Source organism: Camelus bactrianus, chromosome 13 (assembly GCF_048773025.1).
Source record: "Camelus bactrianus isolate YW-2024 breed Bactrian camel chromosome 13, ASM4877302v1, whole genome shotgun sequence".
Taxonomy (NCBI): Eukaryota; Metazoa; Chordata; class Mammalia; order Artiodactyla; family Camelidae; genus Camelus; species Camelus bactrianus.
The window spans coordinates 45,818,837-45,846,704 of NC_133551.1; the positions used below are offsets into that span (position 1 = coordinate 45,818,837).

A 27,868-nucleotide genomic window follows, 5' to 3' on the forward strand; every position below is an offset into this window, starting at 1 on the left:
ATTTCAGGCAAGTTTTGAACAGGTAATAGGGCTACAGACACAGAGTCATAATAGAAACATCCCCAAATGAAAAGATGGGTCACAACCTTCAGGAGTCCTAGAGTGAGAGGGCACTGTGGGCTTCTCAGTGCAGGAGCCCTCAGTCCGAGAGGGTTGGCTTAATCTCTGGCCTTGAGGGTCCTAGGTCCAAGGGAGGAAGCCAGAGAGGTACCAAGAATTCCTGAGAGAAGAGAAACATCTGGCCAGCAGTTTTCAAAGGATGACTCAGCATCTCATAGGCTGTTTACTTAACACAGGAAAGGGTGTTATCTACAGATCAGTAGACAAACAGGCAGACAGAGGGATCAAATGACAGATCCAGCAGAAATATCCCCTTAGCTGTCAATTCCACTCCTCCAACCCCCCAACCCATGATCCGTCTGCTGACAGTCCTGGGGGAAGTCTCCACCTGCAGAGAGGTCAAAGTCTGGTTGATCAGACATTATTACAACTGGGTGATGCATCCTTGGTCCTGCTTCAATCTCCTGGGTTTCCTCAGCCCCTAATCCCTTGGTGAGCATGCAGCCTCTATAACACAGAAGGGCGGTGAGAACGGCCATCCTGGGCCAGGCTCCCGTCTTGTCTGAGGCTTCTCAGGACCACAGGATGTGTTTGTGAAAAGATTCCTGAAGTCAAGACCTTTTCCTATTCATCCCAGACCTTCGGTGGGGGTTCTAGTGCAGGGTTGTCCAATAAAACTTTCTATAATGATGGACATGTTCTGTTCTGTCCTGCCCAATAGGCACTGGCCCCATATGGTTATGGCCAGTAAGACTGGAGAACTAACTTAAACTTTTAATTTGATTTTAATTAAACTAAATGTAAATTTAAATTGCCATATGTGGCTAGTGGCTACCATATTGGGTAGCACAGCTCTAGAAACAAAAGGAGACAAAAACCAAAGTAAGTGCATCATGTTTAGGGCTTCAGAAGCACTTTCCCAAGCATCTTCTCATTTGTCTGTCCTGTGAAATAGATGTTAATACTCATTTTGCAGAGGGGAAAACTGAAGCTCAGAGAATTTAAATAGTTTTCATGCTCACAAAGCTAGTAAATATTAGAAACATGATTTAATCTCAGATTTCTTGATTCCAAAACTCCACTCATTCTTCTATATAACTCTGCCCACTTATGTGTGCAATGTATATAATCATTTATCTCTGGGCTAGTCACATGAAAATAAATAAGAGATGGGCCCAGACTTTGGGTGGGTATCCCTATCTATACAAAGACAGCATGGTTGCCACAATAAGAATGTGGGTATAGTTCAAAGCACTTTGCTTTAAATACCATCTACATCTGCTGACTCTCAGATGTCTATTTCAGGCCTCAACCTCTACTCAGAACTCCAAACAGATATAACCAGACAGCCCATTTAAATATTGAATTGGCTTCTCAAGCTTACCCCGAACCTGGGGTCTTCCCCATCTCAGTGTCAACAATTCCTTTTCTCCCGGCTGTTCCACACTAAGAACCTGGAGTCATCTATTATTCCTCTTTTTTTTTTTTTTTTTTGCACTCCTTCTATGTAAACCATCAGCAAATATTGTTAGCTCTATCTTCAAGAAGTATCCAGAATGCTCACCATCCCCACTACTGCCATCATCTTTATTCGTCCCTCACTCTCCCCCAATTCTCTTTTCCACACGGTAGCCAGAGTGATCTTTTAAAAATCTAAGCCAGAGCTTAAAGCACCAATGGTTTCTGAGTCCACACAGTGGTCTGTAGGCCCTACAAGATCTGGGCCCTGAGGCTCGTCTGACCTGGTTTCCTACCCTCTGCTCTTGCTCGTCAGGTCCAGCCACACCAGGTCTTCTGAGTCACTCCTTCCTCGTAGCCATTGCACAACTCGTGCCCTCGCTGCCTCCCAGTCTCTAATCAAAGGTCCCCTTGTCACAGAGGCACTCCTTGTTCCCTTATCATGTTTCATTTTTCCTCATAATATTTATCACCTCCTGACATTTAATATATTGTTGCTCTCCTCCCACTCGAGTATAAGCTGCAGGAATAGGGTTGGCAGATGAAACACTGGACACCCAGTTAAATTTGAAATTCAGATTAAAAAGGATTAACTTTTCACTATGAAGATGTCTCAGATGCTGCATGGGATATACTTACCCAAAAAAAATCCTTCTTTATCTGAAATTCAAACTTTACTAGGTGTCTTGTATTTTTATTTGCTAAATCTGGCAACCCTACACAGGGAGGCGGGGACAATGATTATTTTGTTCATTGCATTTTCAGCGGTAGAACTGCTCCTGACAAGTAGTAAGTTCTCAGTAAATATTTATCGAATGAATGAACGAATAGATCATTAATCTATAACATGCCTAAATCTTTAATAAGCATTTTGCGAGTCAGAGGGTTGCGAGTCAGAGGCTGGATAAGTCCATTTCACAACTGGGGGCCCGGGCGGCTGATGAACTTCCCAAGCAGGACAAGTAGCTGGGAACTTTGCCTGGCCCATCCCTACTTCGGCAACAAAACTCGCCCCGTCTTGGGTGAGCGACTCTTCCCAGGGAGCCCTCCAGAGGGCGGGGCCTCCTCAACGGGCAGGCGGGACCCCGTCCTCGCTGAAGCCTGGGTCCTTTAACGCCCCGCCTCCCCTGGCGCCCGGGTGTGACGTCACCCGAGTGCGGCCAATGGGGGCGCGTCTTACTGACAGGCGGTGCCGGCAGCCGCTGCCAAAGGGGAAGTGAGCTGGGGCTGGAGCGATGGCCCGGGTCTGGAGTCCGCGGCAGCCGCCGCCGCCGCCGCCGCCGCCAGCAAGTCCGGAGCAGCCGCGGCCGCAGCTGGAGCGGGGGCCAGAGTCGCGGCTGGAGTGGACGCGGCGCGTGTGAGTTGCCGAGAGTCGCCCGTGGCAGAACACCTCAAACTCTGGGCCGGAGCGCTTCAGGTGGGCTGAGCCGCTGTCGCCCCTCCTCGCCGCGCCCCCAGGCCCAGACAGCAGGGCTGGGGTCTCCCCTGGCGCGGGACTGGCTCCTCTCAGGCCGAGCCCTCCGAGCAGGGCTCTGGGTCTTCCTCGGTATCTGGCTCCCTTCAAACTCAGGCCAGAGGCCGGAGGCCGGTGATCATCTCGACCCGGGCATTTCCTGTGTAGGGGTTGTAGCGTCTGGGAGACCCCTCCTGCTGCCGAATTCCCAGCTAAGGCACTCTCCCACTGTCTCGCTCTGTACCTCCTCATCTCCTCACATTCAAGAACAAGTTTCTTTTCCTTCTCCATTGGAAATCCTGCCCCGGAAGTCCAAAACACCCATCTGGGTGTCCTTCCCCAACCTCTGGAGCACCCTCAGAAATATTTTATACTTACCAGGGCTGAGAATCTCTCATTCTTGCTTTGGGAGACAAAGGCTGCCCCCACAACCCCTACACTCAACTAACTGACACCTCATGCCCAGAGCATTATCCATTTGGATCACCAGCTCCCTGGCCAACTTTATGTGACTTCCCCTACCCATCTGAGTTCCAGTTTCCTCTGGGCTCCAGTCTCCAAACCCCAGCGAATCTGGTCAGTCCCACCCCTGGGTGGGAGTGACCAGAGGGGCTCCGGCCCAGTATTCCCCACCCTGGAAGGCAGCTCCAAGGCAGCGAGAGAACTGGGTGTTGGGTACGAACCTGGCAGCTCAGGAGTGGGTGCTCCACTCACCCCACACAAGAAGATGAAAAAGCGCAAAGAGCTCAATGCATTGATCGGCTTGGCTGGGGACAGCCGGAGAAAGAAGCCCAAGAAAGGCTCAGGCCACCGCCTGCTTCGCACTGAGCCTCCGGACTCAGACTCTGAGTCCAGCTCCGAGGAGGAAGAGGAATTCGGTGTAACTGGAAGTCGCTCTCGCTTTGTCAAGTGAGTAATGCAGTACTGAGGGGTGAGATGGAGAAAAGGCACCTCCTTGCACTACCAAGGGGAGATGAAGGGGAAGGATAAGGAAGTTCTCAGGAGGAAAAAAAGCTTATGGACCTTGAAAGGCACAGAAGGAGAAAATATGTGAGAGATAGGATTGAGCTCAGGTTCTGAACGAAAGATAAGTTGGAGATCTGTCTCTAAGTGTACAAAGAAGAGCCCTTAGTCTAGGATGAAAGTGTGGACTGAAGGAATGTGCCAAGAGACCAGAGAGACCAAGGTGGGAGTAGCAAAGAAGCTAAGAATAGGGACATAGGAACAGAGAAACTTCGGGACTAGGCCTTTTTTTAAGGGTAGGAGAGACAGGAACCTTAAGACTGCAAATTATTTTTTGTACTCTTCATGACTCTGAATCTTGGTGATGGAGGAATATGGTGAGGGACACACTGTAGAAAGAATGAGCCTTGAGAGTAGTGGAGGATGGGGGACAAAAAGAAGAGGCAACTTTTCCCAAACCATTTTTAGATGGTGCAGCCACTAGACAAATCCAGTAGTGAGCACGAGGGCATTGGAAATCAGCGATTAGGGTGGGAAAGGGCTGGAGGCAACTTTGAAAGTGCCCTTAGACTGTCTCAGGGAGCACACTGAAAGAAAAGAGTATTCTGCCAAGGATGTGGAAGCAAGAGCTAAGCAGAAGGTTGGGATTCTAAAAGATATTGAATCTTTTGTCTGAGGTTGGTTTGTTTGCTTGTTAAGAATATCCTTTTATTTTGTTAAAGGAAGAGTTTTGTTTCTAGTGAGCTTTGCCAGATGAGGTAGTTCAGGGAAATCCTAGGTCTGGGTTGTGAAGATCTAATGAAGTGGAAGAGTTAACTGGAATAGTTACCCTGTTGGGTTAGTTTAGACCTTGAGTGCTGGTTGAAGTTTGGTGTGAAATCTAACCCTTTTCTATGTTTCCTTACTTCTGAGCCAATAAACTAGGGTGCACCAGGTGTCCACTTAAACCTACCATTCTAATTTTTTCATTCCATTTGTAGTAAAACTTGCTCAAAAGTTTATAAAGTTTCAGTAAACTAAAACAGGGTCCTTTAAGAAAGAGAAATAGATAAATGAATTACAGTACAGTGATGGAATAGCAGAGAAGCTCGGTCTTTACACTTTGCTAACCTGAGCTTGTTTCCAAAGACTGGGATTGATGATGATGGCCCTGAGCTACAGTGACCACAGGTGCTTCCTCTAGCTCACAGGAACTCCCTCTGTTTCACTTGAAGTTTGTAACCTTTGTCCCCAGTAGATGAACTCTTCATAGGTCATATTATTTAGTCATTTTCAACCTGCTGTTCAGATTTAAGTTCCTTGGTAAATTAACTTAGGGAAGATAATTGTGTGGTGACACGCAATGAATGCTGTTTCAAACAAAGCTGTATTCATAATCACCTTTGTACTCTGATTGAATTTGTTCTTATGATCAGGGGAGACTATTTACGATGCTGCAAGATCTGTTATCCCCTCTGTGCTTTTGTCATCCTTGCCGCCTGTGTCGTGGCCTGCGTTGGTTTGGTGTGGATGCAAGTTGCTCTGAAGGAGGATCTGGATGCCCTCAAGGAAAAATTTAGAACAAGTAAGTGGTCATCCTTTTCGGAGTATAATTTTGGACTCTTTTCCAAGTTCTAGGGCAAAGTGAACCACACTGAATTAAGAGTTTTGCCCACTCTGATGAAGCAGTTATATATTCCTTTCAGCATTTTTATACTCTTTCTTACCTGTCAGCTTGAATGCAGTAACAGTTACTGGTTTTTAAAGACACAAAGAAAAAACAGTGCTTACGCACCATGAGAACAGAGAGCATCTGAAATAATGGCATTGTAGTCAGTGCTTAGAGTGCAGAAGGGAAGGGCTAAGGTCTGGGAGTCTAGAACCTCGGTTAACCTCCACCTGTTGCCACTGTATATTTCTTAACCATAGACTGGCAATAGCAGCACTGGGCTGTTTCCTTCCTCCTCACAGAATCATTTAAGAAAGAATGTGGGAGTGTCTTTAGACAGTTTCCTCCTTAAGAAAAACCTATAGAAACATAGGACTGATAACAATAGCCAGCCTGTACGGAGTGCTTACTGTGTGCCAAGTCACAAATAAATATTTGTCTCACGAGTGAGTTTTTGAGTTCGAGACTTTTTTTTAAGTTGAGAGTTTTGTGTATTCTAAATTGTCAAGTTGTATTTTACACATCCAAAGTACTTTTCTGAAAGGTGTGTTTGCATAGTAGCTTCAACCAGTTTTAACCTAAAGATCTTTCTTTAGCAGCACTGGGATCCTTAGTTCTAGGTTTCAAGGGTTAATTTTCTAAGGTAAGGAACTAGTTGCAAGTTAATGACAAATACCCTAACTGCAGCAGCATGAACATACCAGGAAGCTGACCGCCAGGCTTTCTCAAGGTCATAAAGAAATCCGGCCCCAGAAGTAGAATTCGAGTTGTTTCCTTACTTCCTATCTTAAGCCTTAGGAGATCACAACATCGAGCTTTCCTGCACCCCAGCTTCTCTTGTTGCTTGCAGTTATTTAAGTTCCAAACCCGACCTAGGGACAGCTAAGCCTTCATTAATATGTTAATGATGTTCTGAGTGTTGTTGCTTAAAAAAAAAAAAATATTGAGATACTAACTTTGGTTTTCTTCTGATCTTCTGATTCAGGGAATGGTAGTGGGTAGGCCACAGTTCTCTGCCAGGATCACCCTGACCTGTATGTTTTATCAGCTGGTGGGATCAGAGTACAGTGTTAAGAATAAATGAGATTTGTACTCTATTTATTTTTCTTCCTTAATGAGTTGTCCTTAACCGTATTGCAAGGTGTTTTTAAGGCCAGTGTTTTCTTAGTAAGTAGTAATCCTAACTTGGGAATGAGGTTTTGAGAAGCACTGTTGAACTATAAATAACCACTGACAACACCTTCTGTGTCATCTTCTCTCTGTAACTAATTGGGCCTCCTGTGTTTGTGCTACAGCTTGTTTGTTTGGGTCACATATAGCAATTATTTATTTATACATTTCAAAACGCTGCTCAGATCTGCCTTCCAGGGATCCATTTCTCTGACTGCTCTGTGCCTGTGTTTTCAGGACACCAGTGTAATTTATACCTTAGCTGAGCTTTTCATTTTTAGGAAATTTCTTTGTTTAGAAATACATATTTGAAGTATATACATGTAATAGACCTGGCAGTCAGTCAGTCAACAAATATTTATTGAACACTTGTTAATAACAATCCCTGGAAATAGTATATTCAGGAGATGCCAGGAGTTGTACCCTGGACCGTGAGACCTGCTTTCTACCACTGAGCAGCCTTCCCCTCAGGGACTCTGACTTCATTTGTCAGCCAGCTGGACGAGGCAGCTTCAGAGTTGTCAGCCCAGCTGCTCTGTGGGCTTTGGTTTGCTACAGTAGAAACGTCAGCACCTGTAATCTGTAATGTCTAAAGCACAACATGCTGAGGAGGCTTAGAGGTTGGGGCCTGGAGCGTATGTCAGTCAGTAGACTGAACCATTATGGCCACTTAGCAAGAGTTTTTTTTGTGAAAACCGTTCTCTTGGCTAAATGAGGTTAATCTTGTTAAACTTAAATAAACTTTCTTTGAATTATGTTTCTACTTTAAATATATTTCAATAAGTTTATTTTTATTTCTTGTTTTTTCAAGAGGAGAGTGGAAATAAGACTACCTGCTGGCCTGGCTGAAATACCCTTTTGAAAAGTTCAGAGCCCCTTGTTCTTTATCTCAATAAATTTTCCAAGACACTTGTGAGGAAAGGAGGCAGGATTGCTGAAATATCTGAAACAGAAAGCAAGGCAGATAGACTTAGTATTTTCTCCTGGTGGCCAAGGAGGAACTTGATTCTTAAACTAAAAGTACTGGCTGGTCTTGAAACTCTTCACTCAGTATTCTTTTTCCAGAACCAGGTACTTCAAAAGACCTCCACAGTCATTCTAAGGAAGATTCTATTCCCATCTATCCCTCTCTATCACTCAAGGCTAGAGTGAGGGAAAAGGATTTGTTAGGAAAGGACAGTATTGATAAGTCAGACACCTCCTTTTCTGGTCACCGAGGCAGAGCAGCAGTTAAGTCATTTAGTACAGAACTTAAAAATGGTCTTGTGCTAATGAGGGCAGAGGATATAAGCATCTGTGACAGCTGACTTGTACTAGGAAGTATACTGGTTGTAGAAACAGAAGATTTGACTGTTGAATCCTGACTTGCTCATTACTAGCTATAAAACAAAGACAGGTCACTTATTCTTTCTGAGCTTTCTTTTCCCATCCATAAAACATGTATGTAGGGGTGGGTAACGTCTCAGTGGTAGACCACACGCTTAGCATGCTTGAGGTCCTAGCTTCAATCCCCAGTGCCTCTATTAAAAACAAAAAACAAAAACATGTATATATTTGTGCTACTACCACAATGTCTATCACAGGGTATAGTAATTCTGGGGCAACGCCTCACTCCCCACCATACTGAGAGCTTCAGGGTCTTTTGTTTGTACTAGTGCAAAGTACAGGGCTGGGCACACAGGGGCTCAATACAAGGTAAGTAAGTACATGAAAGTTTATTGCAAACTATAAATACATATAAAATATGACTGTGAGCATTATATATTTTATCTGAAAAGTATGTGCAGAAATCTCTATTTCCTGATCTTGAAGATTAGGAAAAGAGCTAAGTAAGTTCTTTTGAGTATTACTACACTAAATTTTAAATGAGCTGCTTTCCATGAGTTGAAAGAACATGAATTAGTAATCATAAGTTGTTTGTTTACTACACTGCCTTCCATTTATTTAATCAGAGTCCCTTTGCTTTTCTCCTCTAAAAAATCACAGATCAGGTAATGAATATAATGTCTTCTTGGCTCATACAGTCCTCAGGATCCAGACTTTTTTCAGGGCTTGTCAGATTTGTATGTTTATTAGTTAATAATTTTAATCCAACTTATCTATATGTTTGTCTTACTTCCTCTTCTAGTTACTTCTTATAGATTGCAGGAAAGAGAGACTCTCCCTCCTCCCACCCCACCTTAGGATGTTTGACCATCTGAGAATGGCAGGCATGCATAGAATAAGTTTTTCTTTATAACCTAACTGAGTATGTGTACAAAATTCAGTGAAATGCTAAGTACTACATTAATTTAGACTGGCTAGTAAAATATTCTTACTACCAGAGATAGATGAATTCTTGCAAACTGTGTATAAATCAAATGTTACATTAAAAGCACTTAGCAAAGTCTACTATTTATTAAAAAAAAATCCTTGGCACATATTTTGGAAATGTGAATAATATATCTAATTTCTTTTAATAATTCTGAATTTTCAGATAGTGAGTTTGCTTACAGTGAGGATACCCCCCCCCCCCAGTTTTTATGAGGATCTTTTTGTTGTTGAATTTGTTTATTGTTGAGTTTTCTTTGTTTACCTTAATAGGATAACATTAACTCCACTCCATACCCTACAATGATTTCACTGGACAAGCAGTTGAGTGCTTCGGTGTACCTGGGACTGCTGGGCCCTGGGAATACATGACCAAATAAGACTTGGTCCTTGTCCTCAGGCAGCTGTCTGTCAGTCTGCGGAGGAGACAAACAAGTAGATAATTGCAACACAGATGTGTTATATGCTTGGCAGGATTTGGAGTGGTAAAGAGGTAATGGTGGTCCAAGTTTGGGGCCAGCTGTTTGTGCTGAATCTTGAAAGGAATTAACTAGGATAAGGCAACAGAAATGAAGAAGGGGCAAGCCAAGGGCACCTAGGCAGGAAAAAATAGTGTGTGCAAAGTCACTGAGGCTTAAAGAGGTTGGTGTGTCAGGAAAATCAGCTTAACTAGGAAGTAGTTTGAAGTGGTAGCTAAAGTGATGAGAAATACTGTTGGGAGGTAAGCAAAGGCCAGATGTATTCAGTCAGTAATACTGAGTGCCTGAAATGTGCCAGGTGTATTCTAATGCTGACCATACAGAAACGAACAGAAAAAGTCTTGGAGCTTATATTTTAGTAATTGTTTTATATCTGTCCTTTATGCAAGTTTTTGGTTTTAAAGAAGCATGTACTAGCTATCAGGCAGTTTGTGGCTTTAAAAGGAAGATGCAGGTTTTATTCTGTAGGACCAGCCATTATCAATATTTTATTTTCCATGAAAAGGAAAAAATATTCTGTGAAGAAAGAAAAGAAAGCACTCTTTCAGGCCTCTGCCTTCAGACTGGCAAATCTCTAAACCATCCAGGAGATGTTTCCCAAAAGAAAGGCCAAATAATACCCCATATTACGTGTAACATTTTCCTTTATCTTATTATTTCACTTTGAGCTTTTGGGTTGATTTAAGATTTAAGAAAACACTATTTGCTATTTATGAAAAAGATTTAAAATCTTAATTCTCATAGAAGTTCTTGAAAGGTGGTAAGAACCTGTCTTGCATTTGACCAATTTAAGATAGGAAAAAAAAGATTTCAACATTTAGAGATATAATTTACGATGTCACCTTGAGCATTAATGGAGTAAGCTTTATAAATCTTCATTGAACAATCCCAAATCTCCTGAATTGAGCTGGTCAGTACTTAACCACTTATTTATCATTTATTGTATGCCTGGCCAGCTGTGTGTAGTGCTTTGCAGCCATTTTTCACTAAAAATATACTTTGTGGGGAGGGTATATCTCAGTGGTAGAGTGCATGCTTAGCATGCACGAGGTCCTTCATTCAATCCCCAGTACCTCCATTTAAAATAAAAATTAAAATTAATAAATAAATAAACTTAATAATCTCCCCCCATTAAAGAAAAAGAAAATATACTTCACAGGAAGGTGAGAATTATCTCTGTATTACCAATGAGGAAACTGAGCTCAAAGAATTTGAGTAATTTGCTCAAGATCACAGTAAGTTACAGAGTTGAAATTCAAATCCAACTCTTCCTGCTGATGTTGTGTGTTATCATTTTCAGCCACCTGACTTTTAAAAGCTATATTGCCAGTAATAAAATAACCCCAGTTAAAATGGAGCTTTAGTGTTAAAGATCAACATTTACATAAATAAAAGAACAATAAAGTTGATAGGTATGAATTCTGTCAATATCCTCCCAGAATTATCTATTATTAATCTATCTTCTTTCCTGCTGTATGCTAATTTTTGCATCTTGGAGCCAGGAGAGAACTTAATGGCTATTGATGATTGTTCTTATTTTTGCTTTTAGTGGAATCTAATCAGAAAAGTTCATTCCAAGAAATTCCCAAACTTAATGAAGAACTACTCAGCAAACAAAAACAACTTGAGAAGATTGAATCTGGAGAGCTGGGCTTGAACAAAGTCTGGATAAACATCACGGAAATGAATAAGCAGGTAGCAAAAGTGTGATTTTTATTTCTGTGTAAGCTATAAATGTTTCATTTGGTTTAGTATACATCTGTAAATATAATGAACTCTCTTCAAATTGTTTTACTTTTTGATACAGTGTTTTGCATACTATGACCCAACACATTAAAGTCAGGTAATAGTTAGGCATTTACCAAATATTAAAATGTTAACCTGTTCTGCAAAAGAACAGAGTTTTACTAAGTAGAGCAGTTTAGAGGAAGTTAGACATTTTTGAGTCAGCTTTTTCTAAGGAGCAGTGTAGGTATTAAATTTAAAAGCAGTATCATCTAACCCCTGAGAGAATTGGATAGCTTATTTATTAGTTAATGAGAGCTTATTTTGTTTAATAGAGTTTACAAACTTAGAGACGCAGCCTTGGGGTGTAGTGCTACCTGCTATACTAAAACAAAGCTGGAAACTATCAGCAGCTAATGAAGATTATTCTAGAATGGCATAGGAAGAAGTGGCAGAGGTAGTTAAATACCTTGACCAGAAAAGCAGGCCTAGAGCCAAAACCTTCCAGTCCCTAAATTGGCCATATCTCACATTGATTCCAAAAGAGAGACTTTGCCAGAGGAAAAGAGAATATTCTAACAGTGTTGATGGAGTATCTCGTATGTATAAGGTGCTACAGTTGCCACTTGATAACTATAGCCCCATGTCCTCAGTTTCAGTGGTTTAGTTAAGAAAGACATGTGCATTGAAAAGAAAATTCAAGTACCAAGTGAATGGTACACCCACACAGTGCCTAAAAATAGATGTCACCCCTGTTGTGGCTAAGAGGATATTCTGTTCTTCAAAGTGGAGTCACAGATTCAGAGTCAGCTAGTGGCAGGGAGCTAGCAATGTGCTAGGATAAAGTGCTTGCCAGTGTTTTTGAAGCTACCCTCTCCTTTCAGCTGTAGTTTTGGGAGTAGGGGCAGTTCAGTACTTACAGAGGTCAATGGCCTGGAGCAGTGGCTTTCAGATTTTTGTCTGGAACCTACAGTAAAAAATGTTTTACATCATTACCTGGTAAACACATACATACGTGTATGTAACTGAAATAAAAGATTCTGAGAACAATCACTTGCCCTTAATATTATGCTGCTTTATGATTTTTTTTATTCATTTCTCTTTCATTTTTAAAAATTATTCATGAAATAATCGATGGGTTGCAACACCTAGTATTTACTAGTTATCATTTATCCTTAGACCCTCAGTTATAAGAGGAAAGCAGGTACTCCTTTTTTACAAGAAGAATAAAGTAAATTGTGGCCTTGCTTGTTTTCACAAAGCTGTTGAGCCGTTTGGCCAGAGTCCATCAAGTGAAAGTAAACCACTCATGAAGTACTGAGAGATAGTTAGCATCTCTCTGGGGCAAACTGTGGATTCTTTCTAGTAACCAGTCATGGAGTTTACCATTGAGGCATCAATTATGGAAGGTTATATATTGTATTCTGAGCTTTGAGCATGATGATGGTGATGACGGCACTTAAGATAATGGCCACTCATTCAGTGCTTTCCTTATGCAGGCCTCTGTCAGATATACTGAGGATGAGATCTCCTTTTTTTATAGCTCTATGCAGTATGAGGTGCTGTCTCCATTTTACAGATAAGAAAACTGAGGCTCAGAGAGGTAAAGTAGTTTGCCAAAGGTCACACAGCTGTGTGTTAGTGCTAATAAAATATTCAGGTTGTAGGAGCCTGTTTTTTTTTCCCGTTTTCCATTCTACCTTCTGTCTTTGTGTCTTCTAAAGGATGCAATAGGTGCTTAGTAGATAAAGCTGAAAGGATGTGAAGGCAAGTCCCTACCAGGGCTCATAGTCATTCATCACTGTTGATTGTTTTAATAACTTTTTTACTTACTATTTAAAGAACTCTTAATTTTAAACCCAAAGCAACATATCAGACTTTATAGTATAAAATGGTCTAATAAGCAAATGGTCTACAGTAGCTATTTTTAATTTCGCTAATGAAAAGTCAGGTAATATGCATGGAAGTCATGACTCATCTTTTGGCTGGAGTGTGGGTTTTTTTGGGGTTTTTTTCCTTAATGGTTTGTATGTAATTTAACTTTTTAGACTGTTTGAGTTGCAATGTGTGACTTTTAGAGATAAGTTCTATAATGTGTGAATCCAATGTGATGTTCCAGAATGTGTCTAACAGAGACCAGAGCAGTCCCAGATAGCAATAATGGGAGAATGCCCCTTGTCTCTCTATTTTGGTTACACATGTAGCTTTGCTGTAGTTTTCCATAGATTTTGGCATTATTCCACTCGAGAGGAATGTTGAAAGGTCTGTAGTTCATGGGACTGTAGCTGAGTCCTGATTACCAGTGTGTGGTCTAGCTCTTATAAGTGAGTAAGAAGTCCTAGGTGTTGTTTGGTAATTGGAGAGTTAATGGTCAGCTCTCCAGAGCATACTCTTTCGGTGAGGGAGCTGATACCCTTGGCCTAGAGTGTTCAGGGCACGGGGAGAAATGGAACATCACCTCACCTTACATTGCATTGGCTTTCAGCTGCTTCTCTGGTTTTAGGTGAAACGGTAGCTGCCAGCCAGCCACACTGGCCATTTGTGAGGCCATTACCATTTTTAAGATACTATTCCTGACTAGCATCAAGTTCTGCCAGAGTCTCAGGATAATGCAGTACCTGGGAGAATAGTTTCTACCAGATCGTTCCACCCAGAACACAGCTTTTTATTCCTTTAAGATCTGACCAGTTGTCAGTGTTCCCTCAGGTGGAAAATCATATACTTGCTTATCAAGTTGGTGTAGAGTCAGTTGTGTACGTGCTTTGGGGCACTGAGTAAAACACACCTGGAAGATCCCTTCTGAGTACTTTATGATTGAGCATGTTAAGATTGTCTTGGAAGGCCCAGAGAAGAAAGGCAGCCAAGGAAGTCTGTCACACCCCTTCCAAAGTTTTGTGATTTCTTTTTCCTTTATGTATATTTCTTTCCCATCTATTTTTGGGGGGTGTGGGGATTAGGTTTATTTATTTATTTTATTTATTTTTTAATGGAGGTACTTGGGATTCAACCCAGTACCTCATGCATGCTAAGCGCGCACTCTACCACTGAGCTATGCTCTCCACCCCCTCCCATTTTTGTCTTTAAAATTTCATGAGTAGTATGTGAATGTATTCTTATATGAGATTTAAATAGTTAAATATAGAACTTTCATGAAGATACCCCTTCACCCCCATCTCTGTACGTGCTCCATCACACACAAACATACACATACACACACACATTCTCTGTCCCCTTAGTTGTTCGCTGTCAGTAGTCTGGGCTGCATTCTTCCATCCCCTTTATATTCACTTACAAAATCATAATAGCTTTTAATATGAATTAGTTTATAGGTTTGTGTGTGTGTGTGTGTGTGCGTGTGCACCTGCATGTGAGTGTAATTAAATGGAGTCACTAGGTATATATTGGTCTACAACTTTGTTCATTCAGTAGATCTATATCCTTAGTGATAGACATTTACATTGTCTCTAGCATCTTGCTATTACAAGAAAGCAGTGAGTAGTCTTGTATGCACATCTTTATGCACATGAGCAAATCATCTTTTTTAATTTTTTTCTTCCAGTTTTATTGAGATAATATACAGCACTGTATAAATTTAAAGTGTACAGCATAATAATTTTGACTTACATACATCATGAAATGATTATCACAATACATTTAGTGAGTATCCATCATTTCATATAGATATAAAATTAAAGAAATAGAAAAAATTTTTTTTTCTTGTGATGAGAACACTTAGGATTTATTCCCTCTTAACAACTTTCATATATAACATATAGCAGTGTTATTTTTATCATATTGTGCATTACATCCCTAGTACTTATTTATCTTATAATGAGAAGTTTGTACCTTTTGACTTATTTTCCTCCAGTTCCCCCTCTGCTTCCCACCTCAACCTTTGGTAACCATAAATCTAATCTCATAAGTTTGTTTGTTTGTTTTTGATGTATAATTGACCTATAGCACTTATTTCCTGTTACACAACATAGCAGTTTGATATTTCTATACATTTCAAAATGATCACCCCAGTAAGTCTCCTTACTTATGTAACCATACAAAGACATAACGTTAGTTATTGACTGTATTCCCCACATTGTACATTTCATGTCCCTAACTCATTTATTTTGCAACTAGAAGTTTGTACCTTTTAATCTCCCTCACTTAGTTCTTTCCTTCCTTCATCTGCCTCCCCTTTGGCAACCACCTGTCTGTCCTCTATCTGTAACTCTGTTTCTATTTTGTTACGTTTATTCATTTGTTTTTTAGATTCTACACGTAAATGACATCATACAGTATTTCTCTTTCTCTGTCTGACTTAGCATAATACCCTCTGGATCCATTCTTTCTTATGGCTGAAAAATATCCCATCATGTATATGTGTACATATATATATGCACCACATCTTCTTTATCCATTCATCTATTGATGAGCACTAAGATTGTTTCCATATCTTTTCTATTGTAAATAATGCTACAATGAATGTAGGGGTGAGTATATCTTTTTAATTAGTGTTTTCATTTTCTTAAGATAAATACCCAGGAATGGAATTACTGAATTGTATGGTAGTTCTATTTTTTATTTTTTTGAGGAGTCTCCATACTGCTTTCCATAGCAGCTGCACCAGTTTACATTTCCAGCAACAGTGCACAAGGTTTCCCTTTTCTCCACATCCTCACCAGCACTTATTTGCTGTCTTCGATGATAGCCATTCTGACAGGTGTGAGGCGATAGCTCATTGCACTTTTAATTTGTATTTCCCTGATGATTAGTGATGTTGAACATCTTTTCAAAGTACCCGTCTTTGTTGTAAAAAAAAAAAAGTCTGTTCAGATCCTCTGCCCATTTTTTAATTGAGTTGTTTATTTTTGAGATTTTGAGTTGTATGAGCTCTTTGCATATTTTGGATACTAACCCCTTATCAGATATATCATTTGCAAATATCTTCTTCTATTCAATAGGATCCCTTTTCATTTTGTTGATAGTTTCCTTCACTGTGTAAAAGCATTTCAGTTTGATGAAGTCCCATTTGTTTATTTTTGCTTTTGTTTCTCTTGCCTAAAGGAGACATGTCCAAAAAAATATTACTAAGACCAGTGTCAAAGAGCTTACCACCTGTGTTTTCTTGTAGAATTTTTATGGTTTTTTTATGGTCTTACATTTAAGTCTTTAATCCATTTTGAATTTATTTTTGTGCACAGTGTAAGAGAGTAGTCCAGTTTGATTCTTTTGCATGTAGTTGTCCAGTTTTCCCAGCACCATTTATTGAACAGACTGTCTTTTCCCCATTGTATATTCTTGCCTCCTTTGTCATAGCTTAATTGCCCAAATAAGTGTGGGTTCATTTCTGGGCTCTCTATTCTGTTCCATTGATATATGTGTCTGTTTTTGTACCAGTCCCGTGCTGTTTTGATTACTGTAGCTTTGTAGTGTGGTTTGAAATCAGGGACCTTAATACCTATAGTTTTGTTCTTTCTCAAGATTGTTTTGGCTATTTGGCTATTTTGTGTTTCCCTACAAATTTTAGAATTATTTGGTCTCGTTCTGTGAAAAATGCCATTGGTATTTTAATATGGATTGCATTGAATCTGTAGATTGCCTTGGGTAGTATGGTTGTTTCAACAATATTAATTCTTCCAATTTCCATCTGTGCTGTCTTCAATTTCTTTCATCAATGTCTTACAGTTTTCTGAGTACAGATCTTTTACCTCCTTAGTTAGATTTATTAGGTGTTTTAATCTTTTTAATTGAGCAAGTAATCTTTAGGATAGATTTCTAGACATGAAATTGCCAAATTAAAGAGTATAAACATTTCAAATTTTGACAGATTCTCTTAGATAACCATCTAACAAGTCTTCTCCAATTTACATTTCCATTAACAATGCATGAGAATGCCTGCTTTCTTGTGTGCTCTTCTAACCTCAATATTATTTTTTTTTTAAGGCATGGGTTAAAACCTTCTTGATGTAATTGCTACTCTTGAGAGGTTTACAGTTTGTTGGGAGTATCTCTGGGGCTGAGGTTTCTCAGTCATTTGATTTTTAAGTGGATAGAGTTGAAATGTTGATTAGTCTGAATATTTTTGAGCATTTATGGAGAATTGCATGTTTACGTGCTTATTAAATTTCATTATTAAAGAGCTAACACTTATTTGGTATTTTGTTTGTATCAGGTACTGTGCTTAGAGCTCTAGGTATGTATATCATTTAATCCTCATAGTCTGTATTAGTTATCTGTTGCTGTGTTACACTTGTCCCAAAACTTAATTTTAATGACTTAAAACAGCAAACACTTATTATCTCACAGTTTCTCTGGGTCAGAAATTTAGAAGTAGCTTAGATGAGTTGTTCTGGCTAGGATCTCTCTAAGGTTGCAACTAAGATATAGGCCAAGGCTGCATCATCTGAAGGCTTGAGTGGGACTGGAGGATCCTTACTCACATGGCTATTGACCGGAGGTCTCAGTTTGCCCCAACATAGGTTTCTCCATGGGGCTGCTTGAGTGTTTTCACAACATGGCAGCTGGCATGCCCAGAGTGAGTGGTCCAAGAGAGAACAGAAAGGAAGACATGGTGCTTTTTTATGATGTGGTTTCCAAAGTTGCCCATTGTCACTTGCACTTTATTCTGTGGACTAAAAGTGAGTCACTAAGCACAGGCCACACTAAGGGAAACAATTAATTTTCAAAATTTCTTGAAAGAAGGACTGTCGAAGAATTTGTGGACATATTTTTAAACCATCACACAGCCCTACAAGATGGTGGTGGTTATACCATTCTACCAGTGAGGAAAATGAGTTCACTACTTATATAGCCTTATTGCCTACATCCCAGCCCCTACCATCCTCTCCGCTTGGGCTAGCCTTCTCAGTGTCCCTCCCAGATACAGTGTTCATTCTTAGCTCATTCATTCTTAGTTCATTCATTCATTCCTTTGGTAAATACTTACCGAATGCCTGTCTTTGCGCCAGGCTTATGGAAAATAAACCAGACATTATCTTTGATGACATGGAGCAGACAGTTAGTGGAAGAGAGAAACCTTAATCAGAAATCAAACACGTAAATAAATCATTGTCACTTTGAAAAATACTATGAAGGAAAAGTATTCCTGGGCCTATTCTTGCTGTTGTTCCCTGCCTATTCCCCGATGCCCCGCTTACCCTTCTAACCTAGAAAGAGTACCTGATTTATTTCTATATATAAAACTCTTACTTCTCTACCAGAGTCTAATTTGAGTCCTACTTCAATGAAGCCTGTCTATTTCAACCTGCACCAATAACTCTTTCTCAGAATTTTATTCAGTGTCACATTTAGTACTAGTTTCTTTAATGTTAACTATCTGCTTTTACCCCTCCACCTACCTCCCTCCTTCCTTCCTCTGTCTCTCCCTCCTCCTCCTCCACTTCCCCTCTCCCTCCCCTTTTCCTTTTTTAACTCTCATATTATGCTCCTGTCCCCAGACCTTCTGTCTATTCTTCAAATATGCCAAGCTCTTCCCCACACTGGGACCTTTGCCCTAGCAGTTCCCTCTGCCCTGAAGTGTACTTCTTTTGATCTCTGTCTGGTTGATTCCTTATTATTTAGATCTCAGTTTAAATTTCATCTCCTTTTCAAGGCCTTCTCTGACAGTCCAGTCTAAAGTAACTACCCAGTCACTCATCAAATTGCCTTATTTTAATTTTCTTCTAGTGCCTCCTATTTTTTTTCTCACATAAAATTGTCTGTCTCTTTGCACTAAAATGTAAGTACCAAAAGATCACTAACATCTGTACTGTTCACCACTGATGTAAACTTGGGCTCAGTAAAATATTTGTTGTAGGAATGAATGAATGGCTGACTGTATAAAAGAAAATGGTCTGACTCCCCTGAACACAGCCCCCATAGAAGGAGAGGTCGAAGAGTTCCCGGGCTCCTCACTGCACTCCCTTGTTCAGAGCACGTGCCACTCACTCCAGGAGCTGTTTAAATTCTATGCATAGTACCCATTACTATCTAATACTTTTCTTCTTTGTTTTTCTCTCCACTTCCTGCTATCATGGAAGCTCCATGAAAGCAAAATCTCACAGTCCTGTTTGCCAGTTTCTCCACAGTGCAGGCCACAGAGAAGGTGCCAAACACTTGTTGAAGAAAAGAATAGGGTATCGGCTTTACTTCATCTTATATCCGTCTGATGCCTTCCCCAGGGTTAGGTGTGTAACAAGTGCCCAGAAACTTTCGTGGTTACCCTATGAGGCCACTCTGAATATAACTGCTATTGGTAGATCTGTGTCCTCATCCTCATCCCATCCTTGGGGTGGGAAAGGAGTGTGGAACTAAGTTTGCAGCCACATTGTAGGTTGTTAGAATATGATCTCTGCAGCCTGAAATTGAGTATTATACAGGTTCCCCCAGTCCCCATTCAAGAGAGAAGTCCAGCTATTTAGAATTCTACCCCTAAAGAGCAGAAGGGAAGATACATTTTATTTTGATTCAATTCCTATTTTAATACGTTCAGTATATCAGTCAGCCAGCAAGTCAGTAGGTATTTATTGAGCCCCTTCAGGGTACAAAGTAGTGCTTTGGTTGAGCTATTGAGTTTGAAATATTAATCACATTGTTAAACCAAAACTAAATCCCCAAGTAGTTGAAAGTGCCATTCAGGTTGTCAGGGTTCAGTTCCTGTCGACTGTATTTTGTGATGATGGGCTTTTACTTTGTAATATATGTTCCCACTTGGGTAGGAACAGAAGTTCAGTAAATAACTGAGGTGGTATTTTTTACCAAAATGAAATCTTTCAGAGTTCCTTGATCATTAGCTCTCTTCCTGTTCAGTTGTTGAAGGATTGTATTGTAATCACTGCATCTTTTGGGTCATTTAAGATTTGGGGATCTTGTTGCTGCCAGGAGTGGGGTAAAGAATAATACCTGCCTTTCCCTCTTTGGCACTGCTGTTTAAATTGGGCAGGGAAAGGAGGGGTGTTAGTGCCACCTTCCAGATCTCAGGTCTATCCAGGGGACTCTGTGGCGTTCTTCTGGGCCTGGGAACTGACAGGGTGGAATGCCTGGGTCACAGGATCACACGACATCCAAATGTGCCTCAGCGTCATCACCACCTGTAGAGTGTGTGAAGGAAGCATCACTACAAATGCCGTTTTCATTGTTTGTTACTCTTTGCCTTTCAGATTTCTCTGCTGACTTCTGCAGTAAACCACCTCAAAGCCAATGTCAAGTCAGCTGCAGACCTAATTAGCCTGCCTGCCACTGTAGAGGGACTTCAGAAGGTACGTGCTGTGCACTGCGATTAACTTACTGTAATTCTAGCTTCTCACAAATTTTCTCTGAAAGCCTGGCATTTGAAATCAGCTGCTCCAGGACGATAGTCATAGAGCATATTACTGTTCTAAAGAGTTCAGAACTCTCTTTTGGTCTGGTTAGTTTTGCCTTTAATTTGCAGCAGGTGACTTTAGCTGTGGTTTACATAGGTTCACACCTTTTTATTTGTCTCTCCAAGTCTGAGAATTGCTCTGGTAGGACCCTTATGTTAACATATGTGGGTTTGCTCTTCATTACTTGCCTTCTCAGTTCATCATCGACTGTGTCTTTATGAGAGCAAACCAACTGTACATGACAGTTGCTCAGATTGCTATTATTTTCCATGGTTGAGAAAGAGGATTTTTGTTTGTTTGTTTTTACTTGTTTGGTTTGTTCTTTTAACAAAAGATAATTTGGGGAAATGCAAAAATTAGAAATTCAGGCTATGGTAAGTGTTGGCAAGGATGTGGAGCAAAGGAAACTGTCACACACTCCTGCTGAGAGTATAAATTGGTGAAAAACATTTTGGAAAACAATATATATTACTTTATAAAGGTAATACATCCTCTAAGCTGTTCACTTGTAGGTATTTACCTTAGACTGTAGAGCCTAGGCAAACAATAATTTGAAATTTCTGTTTACTTGATCCCTAGGATTCAAACCTAGAGCAGAAGACAGTGACCACCTAGATGAAAAATATTGAGGAATCTTCAGAGCTGGTGGGGGAGAGTTTATAGGGGATGGGAGGAGAAGAGGGTGCCTAATGGAAACACAAGCAGCATCATCCCCTGCAGCAGGAAGTGGAAGAAGGGATTCTGGGAACCCCAAACACTGGGTATCAAATCTGGGATCTTTGACTTTTAAAAGTTAGTGTGTGATGAGTTTGATTTGATTATACTGCCAGGCTCTATAAACATATAAATTGTTTCCACAAAGGAGTGAGAAATTCCTAAGCCAGAAACAAAACTTGCTATTTTATAGCCACACCACCTGTGTGTGCTCAGTCTCAACAGTCTGCTGTTTGTCCAATATGATCATCCGCTTACAACTTTAAAAAAAAATTCTTTTTGCTGTTGTTCCCAAGGGCCAAATGAGTAAAAGGTAGGCATCTGTAACTTTTAATACAGAAGCAACTCTGGCAGGCTTGCATTTGAAAAAGAAGTTGGTTTATTCTTACATTCATTAATTCAGTAAACATTTGTGGAGCTTCCAGTATGTGCCAGGCACTCTGCAGTTGGATTTTCAGGGTTTTGCTCTAGAGTTCACATGGCTCTGTCAGCTGCTTTCTTTCAAAAAAAAAAAATCTTAAACAAGAGCTTACTATCTTCTTGCATCCTGATGGGCTCATACATCCAGCCAGTGAGGATTCTCTAACAGTAGATATCTGTGACTGTTTGTATCTTCTGTAACAACAGAGCTTGCAGAGATAACATCCCAGCTTAGAGACTTCTACCCAATGTGTCCTCTCTTTGCAAATCTGTGCATTTATAATGTCACTACTTTCATTACAAGTGGCTCAGTTTTGAAGTGATAAGTCATCTCAGATACCTATTTTCGGTGTATCTCATGTACTTTTTTTTTTAATGTTGAAAATATTTCCTGATCTCTTAGATTATTGGCTATCAGTATAATAAAGAACACCCTTGGTTAAAAATACTAATGAGACACTATAAAATTATCATTATAGCTTATGAAAGACCAAAACCCACCAAATAGTAACACTTTTTTGGATATTCCCTTAAGACAGGCCTTTCTTAAAAGATAGTTTCTGAATTATATTCCTAAATCCCCAATCCACGTGGGCTACTTAGGCCTAACGAAAGCAAGTAAGCTATTACCCATACCTCATCTACTCAGCAGTTCTGATGGGTTTGTGAAGCAGGAGAATACATGCTGCCAAATGGAATTTTCCCTTCTTCTCTACTGTGCTGGGTTTCCCAAAACCAAAAATGCTTCCACACACTTTTACTCAAAAGTCATCATTTGCTCCTGACACAGTCCACAGTGTTAGCTCCAGCCATCTGCCTACAGGGCTTGCTAGAGGCAGTTTGTGGGAGAACTTTATCTGTGGGTCCCAGATTTATAAACTAGTAGTTTTTTTTCAGGAGAGACTTGGTTTTCCTCTGTGTGTGTGTGTGTGTGTATGTAGTTTCCTGTTAATTGTGTCAGTATAAGCTACATTGAATTCATAGTTAGAGGATATTTGAAGTAATCCTTCATCAGGTCAGTGTTTAATGTAAAATAAGATCACAATTATGTACCATTGCACTCCCACTAGAATGGCTAACATTGAAAAAACTGAGGATAGCAGTATTGATGAGAAGATAGAGTAACTGGAACTCTCATACACTGCTAGTGGAGATATGAAGTGATATAACCATTTTAGAACCCAGTTTGGTAGTTTTTAAAGTTAAGCATACATCTACCATATGATCAGCCATTTACCTCTTAGGTGTTGTGATGACAAGAAAGCATTTGATGAAGAGAAATGAAAGCATGTACCCTCATAAAGGCTTATACATGAATATTCATAGCAGCTTTATTTGTAATAATCAAATGCTGAAAGCAACCTAAATGCCCATCAACAGGTCAAGAGATAAACTGTGATATGTCCATACAATGGACATGCTGCACGTGCAACATTGCTGAGTAGTAGCTACAACATGAATAAATCTCAGAATAATTATGCTGAGTGGAAGAAACCATGGCAAAAAATTTATATATATACATCCTCACTGGTTCTATTTATATGAAATTCTAGAAAATGCAAACTGATATATATGTAGTGATATATAGTGACAGAAAGTATATCAGTGCTTGCCTGGGAACAGAGAGGGAAGAATTACAAAGTGGTCAGGAGGAAACTTGAGGGTGATGGATGTTTATTATCATGATTGTGGTAATGGATTCACAGGTATGTATATGTCAAAACTTATCAAGTTACATGTTTTAAATGTGTGCAGTTTATTGTATATCAGTTATTTCTTAATAAAGCTGTTAAAAATTTTTTAAAAAGGATAAAGCCCTGACCCTACTACATGTTTCTGTTCAGAGTGTAGCTTCCATTGGCAATACTTTAAACAGCGTCCATCTTGCTGTGGAGGCAATACAGAAAACTGTGGACGAACACAAGAAAACCATGGAGTTACTGCAAAGTGATGTGGTAAGGAAATCTACAAATGCTACAGAAAGTCAGCATACTTCTCCCTACCCTTTTCTGTGTAATCATGTGATGTCAACTTTTCGCTTATCTAAACAGATCCTACTATGCACCTTTTAAAAAGATACAGTAAAGCAGTGTGTATTGATTTTTCTATAGTCTGGAAACTGGAGTAGATAGGATTAAAAGCTGTCTTTTGCAAACGTACTGGAAGAGATACAGTGATGACACCATCCTGAGAGTGAAATGGGTAGGAAGGAAAATGAAAAAGAAGGAAAGGGGTGTGGGGAAGTGTCTTCGTTACTTACTGCTACATAACAAATCACCCCAGAACTTAGTGGCTTAAAACTACAGTTTATTATTTCTCACTGTTCTGTGGATTAGGAATTTGGGCATTCTGTGGAATGATTAGAGGCCAAGCAACGAGGAGCTCTAGAGGATGCAAGACCATCTTGGATGTTCCAGCTTTAGCCAGTCTCCCAGTCGAATGCAGTTGTATGCGTGTGTGACGTCAGCCTGCGGCATGTGGAACAGGAGAACACCCCATCCCGACTGAGCCCAGTCAGCCCACAGAGTCATGAGAAACAATAAATTGTTGCTTTCAGCCACTGAGTTTTGGGATGATTTGTTATGCAGCAACAGATTTCTGAGACAGAAGCAAACCCCTGCAGTGCTCAGGAATTGTTTTCAGTCGTCTCTTAATGCTGTGCAAATGTAAGCTGTCTGTAGTCATTCAGAGGCCTTAATTAATCTCCTAATGTGTACTCAGCTCCATGGAAGATTTATGAAGGGTGAAAAAGGATGGCACAGCTCTCACTGTCTTGCTGAGGAGATAAGTTACATGTACATGAAATCAGGACTATTCAAAGTACACAAAAGTTCCCTAGCTTCTCCACTAATTTCTAGATCTGCCCCACATGCTCTTTTCAAGCTATGGAGTTTCCAGTTTAAACTGGGCAGTTTGTACCATGTAAGAGGGCTAGAGAGAGGGTTTTTCATTTTCTTCAGAACAAGTACGCCTAACTTTTATTTAGCGGGGCTGACCCAGAGGAAAAGGCATTGATCTAGGTATCCAGACACCCTGGATTCCAATTCCAGCTCTACCACTAAGTAACTGTGTGGTCCATAATAATAAAGATGAATCTAACTCAATAATTCTTTTATTATCATTATATCATCATCATTGTTATCACTGTTTTAATATCTTGAGGATTTTCTCAGAGTAATTATTTTCTAAAATACTTTTTGCTAATTCAAAAATTCATACTTTATAGAACCATGGGGGGTTTTTTTCTTTTTTTTCCTCCTCCTTCTTTTCTCCTTATTGTTACCTTTTGTTTCTTATAAAAGCAGGGCTGACCTGACCTGTCTAGGCTTTCAAATTTCAAGGAAAATAATTTATTTTCATCAATTACATATTCTATTATCATTAAATCCGTCTCTTTTAAACTTCCATGGTTGCCAATGGTAATCCTCCTACTGGCACACTTTATACTGAATAGGTCATAGTTAGGGGCTCTGAAAGATTAAGCCATATAGAGGTTTTCCACTGGAGGGAAAAAGTGTATGTAAGCACGTTATACTTTATTCTCTGCAAAGAGAGACTTGAGCAGTGGGAAGGGAATGGAAGAGGAAAGGCAACCCTGAGACATAAATCCTGGCACGTGCTGTACAAAATGAAAAACTAATCACGTGCATGGTTGTTGTGCTCAATGCCCAAAGCCAGTGGTTCCATAACCAGCTCTTCTTTGAATGTACAAATCTGTTTAGTCTTGGGGAAATGATGACACTATGTTCAGACTGAATTGGTCCTAGAAGGGACAGTGATTCTGTAGTTTCTCTGGGAGTACAGGTAACAGGGAGAGGAGGGCTGGTTTCTAGGGAGTACATTCCACTCAGAGACTAAGGATCTCAGTTCTCTGATGTAGTCTGGGTGCTGCTGGTCCAGTCTAGGCTTCAGACTGGGCATCCCCAAAATTATCTGGTACCCTCGGGCCTAGCACAGGACTGGTTACACTGTAGGCTCCTGGAAAATAATTGTTGATTAATCAGTGGATGCCCCCTACAAGAAGCTGGAATGTTCTGGGACCATCCCAATTGGTTAAGTAGACCTAGTTATTACTTATTACCTATACTAACCTCTATTCCTGTTGACAGAATCAGCATGCCTTGAAGGAGATCAGTGGAAGCAGCGAGATCATTCCATCACCTTCGGCTACATCCGAACTTGACAATAAAAGCCACAGTGAGAATTTTAAACAGGTACTTTTACTTCTGGCTTAACTCCCTGTGACCACAGTGGACTCTGGAGGTGGCCTGAGCAGTGTGGGCCCAGTGTTGTGGTGCCTCAGCAGACACCATGTGCATATATTTGCCTGCCTGAGAGCTGAGCAGAGAGGAGTGTGTATGGCTCTGTCAGGGACCCAAGACTGCCCTGTCTCTCCTTTGGCACTCTGCCTTCTCTCCCTGCATGATGGTCAGTACAATCTGTTCCTTTTCACAGCTTGAGAGGCTTAGAATGACCAGATTATCCTGAAACTATCTATGAAAAATAGCAATCTGGGCAAGGTAAAGATGGATGGACAGCAGATTAATTCAGAGTGATGGCTATTTTGAGCCACAGTAAATACTAAGAACATTAGAAAGCATATCCTTGAAAATCAAGATTTTTTAAAGACTAAAGCCAAGAGGAGGAAAAAGGATTTTGAGTTCAGAAACACATTAAAGGGAATAAAAGAAATCTTCACTAAGAATTCCTGTCCTTAGTTTAATGCCCTTTAAAATCTATAATCATCATTCCTTTTTAAGTAGCAATCAGTTCTAGAGGATGTCAATAAAAATAATTGAATCTTGTACTGAATGATGCACTACTTGTTATGGTTTTGCTACATGAGCCGATTCAGTAATTGGTATTGTTCCTAAGGTAGTTTTGTTCTGATAAATTAGGTTAATGAGCATTTCAGTTAATAACCCAGCGAGCTTTCCCACCAGCTGGTGAGGTAAACATCGGAAAATCAATTCTCAAGCTCTCAGCTCTCTGGGACCAGAGAGTGAATCATGGTGGTCATCTCTTCCCTCTTTCCCCCTCCTGTCTAACTGAGGTCAGACAATTCCAGAGGGAGTAAACTGGGAGCAATTCACAGTAGAGGGACAAAGCAGAGTCAGGAGATCGATGGTCTAAAGCAGGAAAAGGAGTTTACTTCAGTAACTTGACATAATAATGGTTGTTCAGTGCTGCTGGCCTGTTTGTCCAGTACATGTCTTTAGCTGGATTCCACAGCTTGATTTATTTCCACTCCAGGATATCCAGTATACCTCCACAACTTTTTAGAGGAAGTAAACAGTGCCCTGGTGGGGTACCAGAGACAGAATGACCTTAAACTCGAGGGGATGAATGAGACAGTCAGTAATCTTACCCAGAGAGTCAACTTGATAGAAAGAGATCTGGTTGTTCTGAGCAAGGTAGACAAGTGAGCAAACCTGTCCTTCAGCTTGGTAAGCCTCTTCACATCCTCTGTGACATGTTCTGTGTTGCAGCGTGTTTTGTCTGTACATTCCGCAATTCCTTCTGAGACACTGCCTTCTGGCGTATTTGAGAGGTTACGTATTTGTATGGTGCTTAATCCTCAACTCCTTTAATCCTTACACTAGCTCTGTGATGTGCATGGCACGGGCAATGTCAGTCCTGATTTGGAAGGGAGATGTAGAGAGGTTCGTTTGCTTGCCAAGGCCTCACCACAAGTTGTTGGCAGAGATGACAAGCCTCCTTTTATGTTACCAGTGACTCATCCAGTAGGGGAGCTCTGGCACATATTTCCAAGTGAGGTCTTCTTGATCTTGCCTTTTTTAAGTTATTAAGGGTGAGGGTAATGACAATGACAATAACTAGAGAGTCTTTTGTCATTTTTTTAAGCCCAAACTAGACTTTCAGATTTATTCCCTTTCATCTGCATTTGAGGGGGAGTCCCCTTGCAGATTATCTCAAGAAAGCTATTTAAAATAGATCAGGTCAAAAAATTGACACAACATTATAAACTGACTATACTTCAATTTTAAAAACTTAATTAATTTAAAAATAAAATAAAGCAGATCAGGGCAGACCAGCTCCTCACCTTAAGAGATCATTGAGTCCTTCTTCTCATTTTACATGGAGGAACCTG

At 40.3% G+C, this 27,868-nt stretch overlaps 1 protein-coding gene across 1 annotated transcript in view; it reads left to right on the top strand.

Moving 5' to 3' along the window:
- Nucleotides 1-2,703: 2,703 nt before the first annotated feature.
- Nucleotides 2,704-27,868, top strand: part of EFCAB14 (EF-hand calcium binding domain 14) — a 37,464-nt gene continuing 12,299 nt past the window's right edge. The window contains exons 1-6 of the mRNA XM_010951014.3: nucleotides 2,704-3,880; nucleotides 5,350-5,498; nucleotides 11,091-11,236; nucleotides 20,419-20,517; nucleotides 23,601-23,711; nucleotides 25,866-25,970. Of these exons, the coding sequence (XP_010949316.1) occupies nucleotides 3,699-3,880; nucleotides 5,350-5,498; nucleotides 11,091-11,236; nucleotides 20,419-20,517; nucleotides 23,601-23,711; nucleotides 25,866-25,970 (792 nt within the window). The 5' untranslated portion in view covers nucleotides 2,704-3,698. The remainder of the gene's footprint in view (nucleotides 3,881-5,349; nucleotides 5,499-11,090; nucleotides 11,237-20,418; nucleotides 20,518-23,600; nucleotides 23,712-25,865; nucleotides 25,971-27,868) is intronic.